Source organism: Aquila chrysaetos, chromosome Z (assembly GCF_900496995.4).
Source record: "Aquila chrysaetos chrysaetos chromosome Z, bAquChr1.4, whole genome shotgun sequence".
NCBI classification, from domain to species: domain Eukaryota; kingdom Metazoa; phylum Chordata; class Aves; order Accipitriformes; family Accipitridae; genus Aquila; species Aquila chrysaetos.
Window position 1 is genome coordinate 6667283 of NC_044030.1, and position 16778 is coordinate 6684060.

Consider the following 16778-nt stretch of genomic DNA (forward strand, 5'->3'; position numbering starts at 1 on the left):
TGTTTTAAGTCAAAAAAAAAACCTGGAAATGGTGAATTCTTTCTGTGAATAACAGCCAAAAGAAATTATTCCATAATATCAGTTTGACATCTTTCAGCCCATTTAGAGCACGATGCCTATGCAGAGAGGTTGCTTTGCTTAATTTTTACATATTTTTTGTATGTTAATTTGTTTGCTGCTTTGTTAAGTTTGTCCTATGTGTCTTTCCTTTCCCTGCTACCAACCCTGACAGAGAGATGGTCTTGAATGCTCCCCTGACTCCAAGAGGTATGCCAGCTGGAGTTTAAATTACTGGCAGAACCTTCCACACTGGACAAGCCTAAGAGTAAGAACAGATTAAAAAAAAAATAAATTGGTGCTCTGTGTTACAGACTGAGCCAGAAACCCCTCATTATTACACTGACTTAGTACCCGCTCATTCACTCATTTCAGGAAGCAGAAAGGTGGACAGGGGATGTGGAGTTTTGTTCATTACTTACGAGACATGTGGTAGCATAAGGAGGATTCAAAATCTAATACTGCAGCTACACGAGTTTCTCTAAAACTCCAGGTGTAACTCCCACTTACCTACACTGTGTTTTGACATCAAAACATGAGCCGAATGTAATGAGAAAAATAATTCAAAAATCTAAACGCAGTATCCATTCCCAATTACAAAATATGTGCAATATCAGAGAAAATGAATTGGATTCTTAAAAAAAAGAGATTTAAAAGCTATTAGTCTAACTTATTTGTAAGGAAAAACTTAAAAACATAATGAAAGGTCATGCATCCTCTTCACACCATTGCCCAAGGTTCTTTTCTTCCAGCTAACAAAACAGCAGAGGCCGCAGCTCTATTAGCTCTGTGAACACAAACAGTCTTAAGTAAAACCACTTGCTATTTCATAACTTCTGAAGTCAGACAGTTAAAGGCAAAAGGATATGTTATCCCCTGGTTTTCCCACATGCAAGTGTAGTTCTGTGAACAAATTATAACCTGTCAATCTATCCACAAAAGAAGAATAGCAAAAAGCATTTCTCTTTCCACATTATTTATAATAAAACTGCCAAAGAGGACAAAAAATCAGTGAGTCTTTTTAGTCAGTCCTTCCTAATGAAATCTGCAGCCCAGCACCAAATAAAAGCAGTGAGCTTTGCTTCCTGACCGCAAAAACCAATTGAAGAACAACAAGAGCCAAGATTGTCACTCGGGTCAGGAACCAACAGCAAAGTTCTTGCTGCTTTGCTCTCCCCACCTAGTGTGAAACAAGACAAACTATTTGTATGTCCCATGAGTGGTGCCCAGTTCCCACAGCAGTGAGCAAAGGTAATAAAGAGAAAAACCAATTTATGTTTCCTGTACTTGAACACCTAAAGGGATGGATCTCTTACTTCTTCACCTTGTTGCTTCTAATCCTGTCCTTGTTACCTGAACCATTCAGTGATCTGGGGGAATGAAAGGAAAATGTCTTCAACTGTGTCCTCTTTTTTTTCCTCTTTCCCTCTGTCCAGTGTTTGCACTTAGGGACTATTCTTAAGGAACCCAGTTTTGAATCACTGAAACAAATGCAAGTTCACTTGCTCTGGCAAAAGAAGCATCTCCACCTGAAGCTCCACCTCCTCAGACTCCAAACAGTTGCTCCACATACATCAGTTAGATTGATAAATCAGGTTCTCTCTGTTCATACTTTACACTGCATTTAAGGGTCAAGCTGCACCCAACCACCACCTCCTTCTCAGGGTGAGGTACTAGTGAGGTCTATGGCACAGGATTGTCTGAAGCAGATTGAGATCTTCTTGCCATTTTCAGCATGACCTGACTGACTTCTCAAAATTCCTTCGCCATGCAACTGAAGCAGAGTGGAGTAAGAAACATGCTGCAAGTTGTTAGTGTGCACAGCCTCTGTGATGTTTGCTTGTTGCTATAAACCCAGCAGAGAGCTTCAGGGATTTATTCTTCCTACACCTGGTCCAAGATATTACTGGAGATCTCTGCAGCTATGTAGGTCTTGCTAAACTGCATACCTGAGAGAAGCAGAGAGATCTACCTTCTTAGCGAAACAATAAAAGCTAGAGAATTATTATCCAGTGGTAGCTGCCTCGGTAAGGCAGCTTAAGCCTTTTGCATATCTTCACCTTCACAGAGGGGAAAGGAAGCACGACCAGAGCCAACAGCCTTGTATACACTGTGGTCAGTGCCATGACCTTGAGATGCTTGCCTGCTCAAAGGCATTTTACCCGTTCTGATACTGGACTGTGAAATGGTGGAGGACATTGGCTTTATTATGTTCAGCACTCTATTGTGTTTCATCGAAGATAAACTTTTTTGTTGTTCTTTTTCTTCTGATTGATAATTTTGTTCCCTGGGTGTCACCACACCCTATGTCTTCAGTATTCTGTGGTCGTTCCCAAACTGATCAAAAATCCACAGATCTCCCTTAATACAGTCCCTGACATCAGGCTGGAAATAATTCCCTCATCCAGGAAATAGCTGGGACATGTAGCTACTGACGGTTGCTGTGGAGAGGGACAGAACTGCCTAGTTATTCAAAGTTTTCCAAACTAAGTCACATGCAGCAAAAGGGAAGACAACATTTCTTCTGCCAGCTTTTGAGCTATGCCTAAAAATCTTATCCATTCTGCTGCTGGACAAGTGGAGCACTTTTGATGTTTTCTGAGCCTTAGTCTGCACTTATGGTGGCTCATGCTCTAGGACCTCCCAAAGAAGGGGCTTTTTTCTCTTTCCCTTCTCTGAAGTCCTCCATAGAAGAACACTGCCTGCAAGTCACCTTGCATTACCAAACACCACTGTCCTAGTGAAACACTCTTATTTCAACTGACAAGAAATAGAGGGTTTGGTTGGAGAGGTTTTGAGGCAGAGAGACCCTTTGCAGAGAGACCTTCACACTTTGCAGACAGACCTTTATTCTCCACTTTCATTTTACAAAGGTCTGTCCTGATACGTATGAAGGTTGCTGCTTCCTATATTTATTCTATAAAAATGCACTCTGATTTTGAGCTTTAGATGGATGAAGCATCAAAGAAAGAGGCCCTCAGTCACAAGCAGTGGTTCACTTGGATACACTCTTGATGGGGCTGTACTGAAATCAAAATAATGTGGACTCCATTCATGATGAACACATACAGCAACGCTGTCTCAGAACTGGAATTTTCCAGTCTCCAGCTAAAATGAAATCATAATGCCAAACCAAAGCGGCATAACCGAAGAGAAACAACAAAGGTGCATGAAACAAAGTCAAAACGAAAGAGCAAAGCTGAAACAAAATGGTCAAATCCAGAGCAAAACAGTCAACACGTGTTTTGAGTCAAGCAAAAAATGTTTTGCTGAAAGATTCGCCAAAATCAATACAGGTCTACGAAAGAATTCAGCTTTAATAAATCAGTGTTTCTCAGCAAAACGCAGAATTTATGTTTCAAAAATTCAACCATCTCTGTGAATGAAGTTCATCAAGTTCAGTTTTGTTGCAGGTGTGTAAGACAAAAACTATACCTTTTGATTAGTGCATTTCTGGAGTGCAACTTATTCTACAGATGCTGTAGTATAAAATGCCCCATCCAAAGTCTGTTGAAGTCTGTGGCAAGATTCCTACAAACTTCAGTGAATTAGAAATAACGGGACTGGAAGATAGAGGGATGGAATTAAATAAACACCCTATAGCTTTATGCAAGAACTATTAAATTGATACCCATTAAAAATTATTTTTTTTTTTGCTGATAAAATGTTTTTTCTCTTACAGATAAACATGTGTTCAGCAACAGTTGTTCTATGTTTTTTTTTCTTTTATTTGTAAATATGTTAATATGTTATAAGTCCTATATGTTAACATTTGAAAAACTTTTCCTCTGGTGATGGCCTCCAAGGATTTTCAAGTACTTAATCATGTGTCTAACCTGAAACTTTTTCAAGCCCCATCAGACACATGATTGGGTACCTCTCAGAAAAAACGAACTTAAAATTCTGGCAAAAGTCTTGGAGGGATGATATGCAACACACAGATAATGTTTCAGAAACTCAGAGCCATGTGGTTTCTGTAGAGTGAAAAACACTTTGATCATAAGTGAAGAAGGTTGGTTGGTTTTTTTAACAAGATTTTTAGATTTGAAATCATGTATTATTAGTCTGGGCCACTTTTATTTTCATAAAGTCAAGATACTTTGCACAATGTAATTTTGTAACCAGAACACTGCTGAAGTTAAAATCCTGAACTTAACTGTACTGTTAAATGTTGTCCAGGTTGGCTGTTTTATTGAAACTAGTGCATATTATTTTTAAGTTGAATTTACTGCTCGGGTTACTGTTTTTCATGTATTTTAATAAACATGATTCCTTTTAAAAAGTAAGTAAAATGCTCAAAATACAGATTGAGGTTTCTTTGAACTGCAATTTAAAATTAGTATTTTGAGATTTTCCACCAAAGAGACTTTTAACCACAGTATAGGAGTGAAGAGTCTAAGCAGGGCTGAAGAAAGAGATATCCCCTTTCTTAAATATAAGATTTGTCTTTGTAATGACTAGAACAGATGCCTGATTTGCCACAAATCTATTGCTTCAGAGTATGTATAAAGTCAAGCACTGGACTCATCCTTTCTGTGGCTGTGAGGCATTTGTTTTGGTGCCCTTACTCAGGGAGTATAGTATTACTCAGCATGAGTAAAAGTGGCAGACACAGGTCCTTCATCATTGCCATTTCACTTCAGACTAAATGTGCAACATGTGGCCATTACCCTTGGAGCTGAGTCAATGGGAACTTCACTAGCTTTCACACAGGAGGCAGAGGAAACTTTACGGCGAGGCTGTAAAAGAACTGAGATCACCACATGAACATCTGTGCTGCAGACCTTCAGCACTGGTGCTACCTGGATAGCTGGCTTGATCCTGCCCTGTTCACAGAGGCACTTCTGTGTTTTTCCCTTTAGCTGACCGAGATCTCATAAATGCATGTAACAACATCCTTTTTTTCTTCTTTTTCAGCAGCAGAAGTTTTTTCTGGTGTGACTGGGTATTCAGGTGAGGAAGGAAACATAACAATGTAATGTGAGACACAAATGAGCTCAGTAAGAGCCATAAGCACTGGATTGGAGTTACGTGGAAAGAGTCAAGGTCTTGGGGAGAACAGTTTTGGTGTCTGGCATGGTGGGAATCACTGTGTAAAAGCTTCGTATCGAGCTAAAAGAAGTAAGAACTTGGGGATAGTGGACTTTACGTGATGGACTACTGCACTGAAAATTTAAAATAGAGACAATGAGAAGTTTTGGAAGAAACTTCCAGACAAAAGATTATTTGAAACAAGGACTTAAATTCAAGCCTCCTGCTATACTGTAGAGCCATTTTTTTCTTCCTCTCCCTTTTTCTGCCCCAAAGAAGGGACTGGCTCCAAGGCTCCAACAGGAGGGAATGACTCACTCTACAGCCGCTGCTTCAGGCAGCTGCTTGAGGTATGAAAGACCAAGATGCTAGGCAGCAAGTCTCATTACTCACCACTTGCATAAATCTTTTAGCAAAAGCAATGAAGAGTTACAGCTGGTTCCTGTGAGATCCCAAGCACCTTCTGAGAGGGGGAGAGTGCTTTCAGTAACTTCTGAAATATGTGGCAGACAGGCACCCTGAAGGAGGGTACATGGTTCAGCATTACACTGCTGCATTTCCCTACACAAACCCAGATGTATTCGGCAAAACCTGAGTCATCTAGCTAGTGGTGTTTAATTAATTCTGATGTAAAGTTGAATGCAATTAAAATTGCCAGAAAGCAGCCCACTGTATACCAAATTGTGTTGGTTCTGTTTAGGCTGTTTTTTTCTTGTAAAAGGGTTGACAGTCATAGACTGTCTACTTCCTGGGTTGCAAACTGATGAAATATTTATTCTCCATGTATCAAGGGCAAGAGTTTGCAGAAAAAGCAGTTATACAAAAGGCAACAATCCAATACTTATCAAGGAAGTTTTCAGAACAAATGGTATGTCACTAGAATTTGGTAACTAAAACTTCCAGAAAGAACATTGAAAAGGCACATCTTGTTTAAAAGGGGAGAAATTCACACAGACAAACAGAAGATTAGAATTTGTCCTAACTAAAGACTAGATTACAGGCAAAATGTCCAGTCCCTACTTTGGTCTTTTAGAAGGACTGATGATTTTCATCCCCATTAAAGTCAATTTTACCCACAACACTTGAAAACTATCATAAACAATTGGGGGGAAGAACAGAAGGAGTGATATGACAAAACTCTGCTCTGCAGATTACAGCACACACTCCTGAATTTAACTAGTCCTTATTCCTTTATGCAGTTCCCTTGAAGTCCATTAGGACTACTTCTACATTCAAAGTTTTGGAACACCTTACCCACAAGCAATAAAGATTAAAAAAAAAAAAAATTCTATTTTAAAATATTGCAGAGAAGAGTGTCTGAGAACAGCCAGACTGTTACATTGCACCAGATGTTGGGATTTGTTCTCAAGCAGTAAGGTTTGTTCATAAATGAGCCTTCAATGCCTGAGTTAGAAAGATCTGCAGCTGCAGTTGGTTCACCACCCACAAAAATGAGGACAGTACAGGCTGCACATTTCAAGCTGTTCTGACTTACAGGACTGAGTCAAAAAACCCTAAATATTCATAGTTAAAGACCAAGTTCTGAACTTTTAACTCAACACAAGTAGCCTTTACATGTTAATGTCAATTGTACTATTTGCAGCCACAGGAACTTCCTTGAACAGAGAGGCCTGCTGGAAAACTGTTGAGCAGTCCAAGCTCCCTATGTTGCTGAGGAGGCTTCAAGTCTCAGGGAAGCAGAATATTCAGCTGGGAAGAAGTACTCTGATCTCTTTGAAGCACTCTGATCTCTTCTATGTGATGCACCTTCCAACAGTATCAGTGTCCTGTTGCACAAAGAACAACATCCTGTGATGGAGGGGATCTTAAAAGGGTACAACTAAAGTGATGGGATCCTCTCTTAACAGACACAGATAGCTGGTCTGTGGTATTTGAAAGGGCTACACAGAAATGTACATGTTGCACATCTTGAGATGCATAGATGGGTTTCTGGAGGTGTAGGGAAAGAGTAAGTAGTCATCACTAATGACAGAGAAAAATATAGGAGGGATGTTCTGGAGGAGGCCAGGCAGATGAGACCAGGACCTCCATGGTGGCAGTCTGTGAAGCAGCGCCAGTTCCAGGAAGGCCTGGGAGACAGGCAGGGTTCTAGAAGTGGTGCACAGGTGAGATGATATAGGGAAAAGAAACTCAGGTACACTAGAAGCTGGTTAACCTTTTGGGACAAAAGAAACCTATGCAAGGATAGGCTGCACCATAATAATAGCAGAGCCAGGCTGCTGGCACTGACAATGAACAAGGTTACAGAGGAATATTTAAGTCCAAAGCCAAAGGAAAGCTGACAGGTGTGAAGGAGATCTGGCTTAGATTGATACAGTCTACCAGGTGAATGTGGCAAATGCTTGCTGCATCTCTGAAAGTACCAGGAGAGAAACAAGCAGCAGTAAGAAAGGCAATTTAGACCATCCACAGTACCAGCTGACTGGTGTGTGAAACACTGAGTGAGAGAAGAACTTACAACTGCTTTAGAAGCCTGAAAAATATGATAGGACAAAATGCCTGGAATGCAGATAACCCCCAAATTACCATCATCTCAGAGACCTGAAAATGGCCAGGCTTGTATGCAGTCTGTAAACAGTCTCTCTAATTGCCATCACTGGAGACAGAACATCAAGTTAGACGACAGTCATTCACCTGGTCAAGTAGGACATTTCTTCTGTTTTTATGTTCATTGACACAAAGAGACCAGGGCGCACTCAGGCACCAAATTATCTAGCATCTGCAGACTGAGGGTGACTATGGGTACAGTGTGTCCCTCTGTAAAAACACTACTCAGGCTGAAATCTTACCTTAAAACTTTGCCTATCTTTGTCTGTCAATGTTACTTTTAGACACTCATTTTAGTTCGGCTTTTCTTTCTTTTTTGTAAAGCCATAGTGATAAAACAATTTTTTAAAAACTCATGTACACCGCAAGAACTGAAACAAAACACATATTAAAGAAAACACTTTTCAGGGTTAGCACGGTGAGCATACTGAAAATTATAACTAAAAAAAAGCTTACGTTCATAGCAGTAGGCATCAAACTTGCTATCTGGGTAAGGAAAGCCTGTTTGGTTTTCATAGCGATACAGGGTTCTCACCCCAAGTAAACCTCCACCACACTGGGGCCTTGCCACTGACGCTGGGTAACGAACACTGCCATCCGCCAGCCAGCCATAGTCACATTGGTCAAAGCCATTCCTCCAGGCGACATACAGATTCCCAACAGAAGCAAGAACACCATCTCTTTTCTGACACAGCTCTTTAGCTTCCTCAAAGGTGAGCTTCTCAGGGACTGAGACATGAACCACTTCATCTACAGGAAGAAAACAAAGATAAAAAAGACTGAGTATCACATTGCACCATCAGGTCAGCTTAGTTCCCCTCTTCCAGTCAGTGTCCTGCAAGGTTGGGGATTTTTTCCAAAATCTGTTTGAATAGTTTTTTGCTTAAAAAAAATCAGATAGTTGGAAAATCAAATGTCCCAGATTTGAATATGAAAGTGAACATACCACAAAGCATAAGCAAACTTTATGCCATCAAGTACACTGTGGTTGGAGATTGGGTCCCTCCCTCAGTTGCTAGGCAGAGGTAACAGCAGCATCGAAGTTCCTCTGTGACCTCTGTTGGAGTAGATGTGGCAACTCAGCTGCGCTAATTAAATCCAGTCCAACAGAATTTACTTTCTCAGTAAAACAAATCTTTTACATCTGCAAGCCTCTTACCTGACCTTTTTAGTCATCACTAGAATCTCACTTGAGATACACAAAAACCCCAAATGTTCTTCACTGGCTGTTCCACAACAGCTTCTAATGCCATGTTTCCACCAGTCTTCATCTTGCCCCATAGGGAAACAAAGGTGAGGGAATGCAATAGACATGTTGCATACACAAAGCCCTTTTTGTGTGAAAAAGCTGAATTAGTCTAGAACACTGGTAGTATAGTTTAGCTTCCATAGAAAAACAATTTGTAAATAATAGCCGTCCAGTTGGAAACTGTAACAAAACAAATAGCACATCTAATATTTTACTTCCAAGCTAAATCACTATTATGCAGTTGGCTTGGTTGCCTCATTCACCCAAACACTATAAACAAAATCAAGGCTCTAATGTTCATGTCCTGGGAATGAAACAGTAAAGTGACTCCTTTCTAGTTTTTGATCAGACTTCAAATGAAACTGATGAGACCCAAAGTCAACATGTTCAGCTGTAGAAAACAGTGCAAATTCAAAACATTTGTTACAAGACAGTAATTCTCTTCCTCGGGTACAACAGGCCGAACACAACTGTCACTGCTGAAGGAAAGCACTGCTTATTCATATTGGACATGCAATCTGTCTTACCTCTGCAGTTGTCTGAAGGCAACCTAGCAAAAGGCAAACAGAAACTACATCACCCCAAGCAGTTTCATTCACGTCAATATTACACTTGTTTTGGGCTTGAAAGGAATGCAAGTGTGAAAGCAGGCAATGTACCAATATTCTTTTTCCTTCTAGGTAGAAACTCTGATTTGTTATTACAGCTGTATCAATTACAGTATCAATTCCACAGTGTAAGTTTCTTTATATATGTTGTAAGGAGTTTCTAATTCAGTGGTAAAGGGACAGAGCATGTCTGTTGGAGAGAGACAGATAAGGAAAGCAAAGAATCATTCATCCTCAGAAGTACCAGAATGCTTCATTCAGCTCTTCAGACCACATCGATAATGCACTTTTTTATTAAACACCTCTGCAGAAGACAGCTTTTCCTGCATCAGGGGGGATCTGGTATCATGGCCAGTACAGAATGATGAATGCAGTTATCCCACCATACTCTCCGAACAGCAGTATCATGAAACAATGGAGCAAAGAAAGACATCTCCAGAGCAGCCCCCTCTGTTCTGAGGACTATTCACTTATCCTCTCACGCAGCAGCCATGATGTATATGATATGAAAATCAGCAGTTAAAACTATTGCAATTAAATAGCAGATATCGGTCCGGTTAGACAAGAAAATGAGACAAGTAACAAAAACAATGCATTTTCATGGTTTCTAGAAACAAACATGATGGATCAAAAACTAAATAATGTCAAACAATCCCAACAACATCCTTCTGGGAGAAACTTTTTGAATACACAGGAAAATGGGTAAACAGTACAAGATTAATAGCAAAGCAATTTTTCCATCAACTGATCTGGATTACTGCCTCCAAATGGAGCTTGTGCATAACATCATTAAAGTTAGGGGTATTTATTCTTCTGAGCTGTCATCTGCTCTCTGTTAAAGCAAATAAACTTAGTGAATGGTTATGTCTTGTTATAAGACTTCAAAAAGCAGGGTTCAATCAGTACTTGTGTAAGAGAGGACACTTGGCAGAGAACTTACTTATCAAAGTTGCACAAGAGCATTTCCATATGGAAAGCTGCCTTAAATTTTGTTGGAGTATGCCTGCATATACAATATTGATAATACTGCACATTTAAAGATGGGTGGCATATCTTTCTGTGTATTGAATCTATTCTACTGACCCCACATCTATTTATTTGGTTCATTTCATAAAATCAGCTGCTGTCATACAGGTATCTTTGTCAAAGGGTGTTTTACCAAAAAAACTAAATGATAAAAACTCCCATGTGTTTAAGAACAAATGCATCATAACCAGAACAGTTCAATAAGTGAAGTCAAAAGTCATATTCTTTGCCACTGATTTGGTATATTAAAGAATTTGTGATGATAAATTCACGAAGAAGGCAAAAAGGTGCCAGAGCACTCAGCAAAATGCCCTTATTGTCATTTCATCATATACCGAGTAAATACTCATTTATTTCAGGAATGCTAGTGATAAGATAAAGGGTACAAAGATGTTAAAACATGGCAGCTTGCAATTCCTCTAGTTAAAGAGTGTTTTTCTATGATTCCAGAATGCTTATTTTCAAAAAAATCCAGAAGTGCAAGAGTCACATTCCAAGTATCGGTCATTTACTCTAAGAGATACGACTCCGCAATTTGTCTGTCCAGTTTGAAAATAAATTAAAATCCTGTAGGATTGAGTGTGCATTAATGTACATAACAGTTGTTGGAATGAAATGTGAAAAACAAAGCAAGGGTTTAATAAAGGCCTTGCGTGCTATATAAATCCAGAAACTCTTAAAAGTTGTCCTGCAATCTTCCAAAACTACCTTACAAAAAAAGAGAGAGAGAAAGGTTTATGTTTTCTCTTGAGAGCTTGGGAAGAAAACAGTGCTCAAAACACTTCTTCAGCTAAATGGCATCAGTTTGATTTACAGCAGCTCTAAATTATTTGATGAGAAAGTGTACACAATCTTTCCTGCTCTTCTCACCTGGAGCAGACTGTGGGCATGTATACTTCATGACAGCAGACTTAGCACTTCAGGGATATGGTGACTCATACAGCACAAAGACAACTAATCAGGACCTATTGTTTGTGTACAGTAAGTGCAATCACTTGGAATGTGCAGGGATGACATTTTGCTATCCATGTCACCTCTCTGACACGATTAGTGCTGAGAAACTTGCTCACCACCAGTCTCCTTGGTCAGAAAGAGATGGCTACAAAACTGTTGATATTTTGGGTGCATGTTCTGGAAGCGACACTTAATAAACTCCCACTTCTTTAGCCTCACAGCAATGTGGAAATTCAGTTTATCGTATGTGAAAAGACCACTGGTCTTACGTCACTGTCAACGTGGCTTAAGAACAGTGAGAAGCTCAAGGAACTTCCTCTGACACCACCAAGCACTTAGGGGAAAAAAATCACACAATGGAACTCAGGTTCTGCTGAACTCTTTCATGGACTCAACCTCAAAACTGACAGAGGCTTTCAAGAGGCCACGGAAAAAGGACCTGTGCTCTAATCCTGACTTCCAGCATGTCAGTCAATGTACCTGAAACATCCTGACTCCTTCAAAGTACCAAAGAGAAAAACATTTGACCCTTGCACAGAAACTTCCTCTAAAAACCAAGAAATTTAATAGTGAATCTAATAAAATGTATATAATCCACAGAGTCTTTAAAATTAATTGCTATTTTTGGAAGTACAATGGGTTCCCTATTTAGCAGAAGGATTCCTCCTGACACACTCTTACAGTGTCTTTATTATGATACCTGAAAACACCTAAGTTTCCCAGCCAAAACACTGGAAACAAGGAAATTAAGAGAGAAAACTTGTCTGGTCAATAAACAAATGACATAGCCACCAATACCAAAGCAGGGCAGATCCAATTTTGTGTGTGTGTGTGTGTGTGTGTGTGTGTGTGTGTGTGTTAAAAGCCCCGTGCAATGTTTTTATAGCTGGAGCACACTCCGAATAACTTAGCAATATTATGCAGGCAAACCCCAGGGCTTAGACCAGCAGATGAACAGAAACTAGATCTACAGTACCAGGGGGTGAAATTGAGACCGTGACAATGTTTAGACTGCAGACAATAATGTAATGTATGTTATTGCTGGCTCCCATTTAAAACCAAGCTTCAAGTTGATCATCGAGCCTCAGCGGTCAGAGCACATGAAGAATCCCCAGGATTTTCCTGTTACATATGTTTGTTTTGCTTGGTTAAACCGGCCACCTGAAGAAAGTCATGCTTTTTCCCTCTCTTTCAAATATATCAAGCCAGATGAAGAAGCCAGGTTTTTCTCTTGAAGACGAAAGCTGATTCACTACAACCCCCAAGGAAAAAGCTGAAGATCTACAGACTTATCAGCTGGTTTTATAGCAAGCTTCATTCCTTTGAAGGTTAATTCACTTATTCTCTCTCATCTGGAGACGTCTCACTGAGCTGGGCATGTTTATAGATGCAAATTTCATGAATCACACATCTTAAAAGCAAGCAGAGAAATAAGGGCAGGGTAGAACTATAGCCGGGGGTCACTACACAACGTGTATTGACTAGGGTAGAAGTAATGAATCTAGATGTAAGCCCTCCAGCACAGACCTCATCAGTAATTTCTTTTTCCATACATGAAACCACAATTAAGGGATTGGTGGGTTGCTACTTCCTAGAGGAGATCTTTGAGCCTGACTATACAGCATTCTCCTGCCAGAGCAGAGCATCATCTCCTGAACTTCACATACCATCACCCACCATGCCAGGTACAACAAAATGAGCTACAAGCCACCTGCACCTGGCAGTCGAAGGCATCACACGCAAGTCCATGACAAAAGTTTTACAGATGTCTGAAGGATTCTCCCAAACTGCAGAGAAGCTTAACCGGTAACCTGTGAGTCTCCTTCTGAATGCTTTTGACACATATGGTAACACAACTGCTGTGGATGGTGGCTCATCAACCACCTATAAAATGTCCTCACTATTATCCAATCTATGTGAGGGAATGACAAATACTAAGGAGACACTTATATTTATTTGGTTGTAATATTTTTAGTCTTTTCCCCCATTTTTCTCTCCCAGAGCAACAGGAGCCTTCATTATTACTGTCCTATCCAGAATTTGGTGCTCACAAGCTTTACCTTGTGGTTGGGTGCTCAGATTCTACAACCTCCACTACCTTCAGTGTCAACTAAAGAAAGACATAAGAATATCCAAAGGGATATTAAATACATAAAAAGCTAATCATTCCCATAGATGGAAATGCTTAACTCTAAAAATTTTAGATGAAAACAAGACAATAAAGTTCCAGTACCTTTCCGTCTTAGCTTCTTGGTGGTATTCTTGTTTCAGGAGAAGAAACATTATCTCCCACTGAGAATCTGGCAGCTCTCCTTTTTTGAGCTAAATGGGTCTATGGTGAACTCCAGACCTGTTCTTTAGTTGTTTCTGGGAGATGATGGAACCCACCAAGCTCAGCAAGCAAAGATGCCCTCATGGGGATATTAGAGCTCCAGGGTTCTGTGACTACAGTTGCAGATCAGGGTGCCCTGAGTCAGGTATGAAAGATGGCAAAAAGTGACAAAATGTCATCTTTCCTGAGGTTATATGGAACATTCTAAGGACATTTGCCCACCTGCAGCTGTAACCTGCTGTTATTGCTCTTCATAAACATTTGGTCACAGCTACATGGTCAGCAGTTCAAAGCTCAAGCAGTCATGAGACACTGCCATCATGACTTTATTTTCCTTAGAAACATGGAATCTGCCCAAACCTTCAATCTAGTCAAGTGTACAAAGAAGCAGGAATACTGTGGCCACTTCGGGGACTAAAGCATTTACCCTTGCACCTTGAGGACCATGTGTCCCAAGAATTTCCATTTCCTCCTCCTCTCTTTCTCTCTTTGGCCAAAAGGCCCGTGCAAAAATGCAGCAGCAGCCACCAACAGGACTAACATACTGCTTATACACGAAGGAGGTAAGACCTACTGCCCATATCTATCCCTCTTCTCCACACTTTTATGAAGATAATGGAGACCACTAGCCTTGTCTTGAATACTCTGGAAAAAACATACAGACACATTTGGGCCAAGACAGACATGAAAAGTTTCATCTGACTTCACCATAGGCAGAGGCCCTGGAGGCTACATATAGGTAGCCTGTTTATTAATCCAACTCATGCTCCAGCCTTCCCCTTCTTTCCCAAACTGCACAAAACGCCTTGTCTCAGCTGCAGTTCTCTTCCCCCATCCTGCTGCTGTTAAGAGCTGGTTGTCTGACACACCAGACTAATAAAGAGGTATCCTTAACAAAGTCACAAATTACTGTGAAACACTCTCTAGAACTGGTAAACCACAAAGACCTAAGCAGCTAGGTTCAACTTTAAAGCAGAATGCTAGACATGCTGAAGAAGTGTCTCTTACACGTTAGAACAAGTTAGTTGATTCCTTTTGATACATATCAGTAATGATTTAATTAAAAACTCTCCTGAATGTTTTAGGTCTATTCTATGCAAAACCATACGCCGAACAGGAATCATTTGACAAGACTGGAAGTGTATACTTTTCCCAATAGGCTTGCCCTCAAGCATGAAGAGTAGCGTAGCAACTGCTATACCCTTAGAGAGCTCCGCTGCAGTTGCAAAGTGTTACTGGCTTTCATGTATACAGAGGGGGAAAATGAATTCTGCATTCTATGTGATTCTTTTTTTTTTTTTTTTTTTTTTTGCCTTACTCTTACAAAAATCATTTAGACATCAGGATTTTTGGATCTCCCCAAAGACTAGCTTTATCGCTCTATGAGCTCGAATACAATGTCATGCATAAAAACCACCATGATATTACTTCCTTTTTGGTTTACTCTCTTTGGGCTCTGTACCCCTCTTGAGAACTCTTGGATCCATGACCCTGCATTAGGTCACACAATTCAAGGCTGGAGAAGTGTCCAATATAAGCCAATGCAAAGGCTGTGACTCTACCACAGGCCCTGAACTAAGAAAAGACAAGATCCTTTTCTTTGTGTCCCTATTTTAAAATCTAATCTAATTGTTGCTCCATAATCAGAATGGACTCTGGAAAATATCTTTAGCTCCCAAAACACAGAAGAAATTTCTCACCTGAAGCCATATTTTAGATTGTGACTTCTTTAATTACTATTATTCTCACAGAAATTTCCATGACAATAGCAAAACTGCATGAGACTAGGTGGAAAGTATTTAAAGGACATCTGGTTTTGTTTTTTCTTTTTTTTCCCTGCACTCACTGTGGGGGGGGGAAATGGTGCATGGAAGGGAGACTATAATCTTCCCCACAGCCACCCCAAAATAACTTTCTTAGCATGAGTCCCCATCTGCATATTACATACTCTTGTTAGACATATATGGCTTCTAACTGGCTTTGGCCAGAAGACAATGCTGCATGGAGTAGTTTGTGCTTTGGCTCTGCACCACACACTCACAGCCCCTCACTTCATCAGTGGGCTTTGGCGAGCAGATCTCACTTTGTCTCCATTTCTGACACCACAGCACTGTCAAATCAATAACATACATGCTTATCTGAAGACAGAATGGAAATCGGTCCTTCCCCGTCACACATTTCCATTCAAGGGATTATTCCACAGAAGACACTGGTGCAGACACCACTTCAGCTGGAGGTGTTAAGAGAATCTCAGAGTTATATCCAAACATTTGCAGCTTAATCACTTTAGATAAAACTCTTTATTAATAAATCATCTCCTGCAGTTAAAGGTATCCTGAATGTTTTTCTTAATGTTTGGTACAGTGAAATATGTGATTAAATATGAGGAATGTAAATCAGTTTGTAATAAGAGACCATGCCCAGTACCTATTTAATGATATTTTGACTTCAGATTCTTATTTTTATTACTAGGACTTCAGAAATTTTGAATCATTCCCATAATTATTCTTCTGTGTGTTTTAGCAAAACTCAAAATATTTAACTTATTGTGCAGTCTTTAATCTCTCTGGCTTTCCTCAGAACAAGGAAATGGTAAGAGTTAGCCTAGACAACTGGTTTTAATTTAAGCTAATAGTTTGTGTTTCAGGGAGAAATCCATGTTTCTGGCTAACTTTGTGATTTCATATGACCAGAAAGGAAGAACTGAAATGGTGTTGCTCCTACAAATTCTCAGTGCAAGTACTAAAATTAGTACTGTAAATTCAATACACATTTAATTTAAAATGTATTGCAAGATTTCCTACCACCATTTATGGCCTTCTGGGCTAACACACTAATAGTGGCCAACAGACCAATAACTGTTCCATGACTTCCATGATGACATTCTCATTATGGCCCAGATTTTGATATCATTAATCAAGTACCATCTTATTCCATGAATAGTTATCCCACT

At 39.9% G+C, this 16778-nt stretch overlaps 1 protein-coding gene across 3 annotated transcripts in view; it reads right to left on the reverse strand.

Moving 5' to 3' along the window:
- Positions 1-16778, reverse strand: part of VCAN (versican) — a 113211-nt gene that overhangs the window by 65249 nt on the left and 31184 nt on the right. For all 3 annotated transcript variants that reach the window (XM_030004934.2, XM_030004932.2, XM_041120915.1), the window contains exon 6: positions 8113-8406. In XM_030004934.2, the coding sequence (XP_029860794.1) occupies positions 8113-8406 (294 nt within the window). The remainder of the gene's footprint in view (positions 1-8112; positions 8407-16778) is intronic.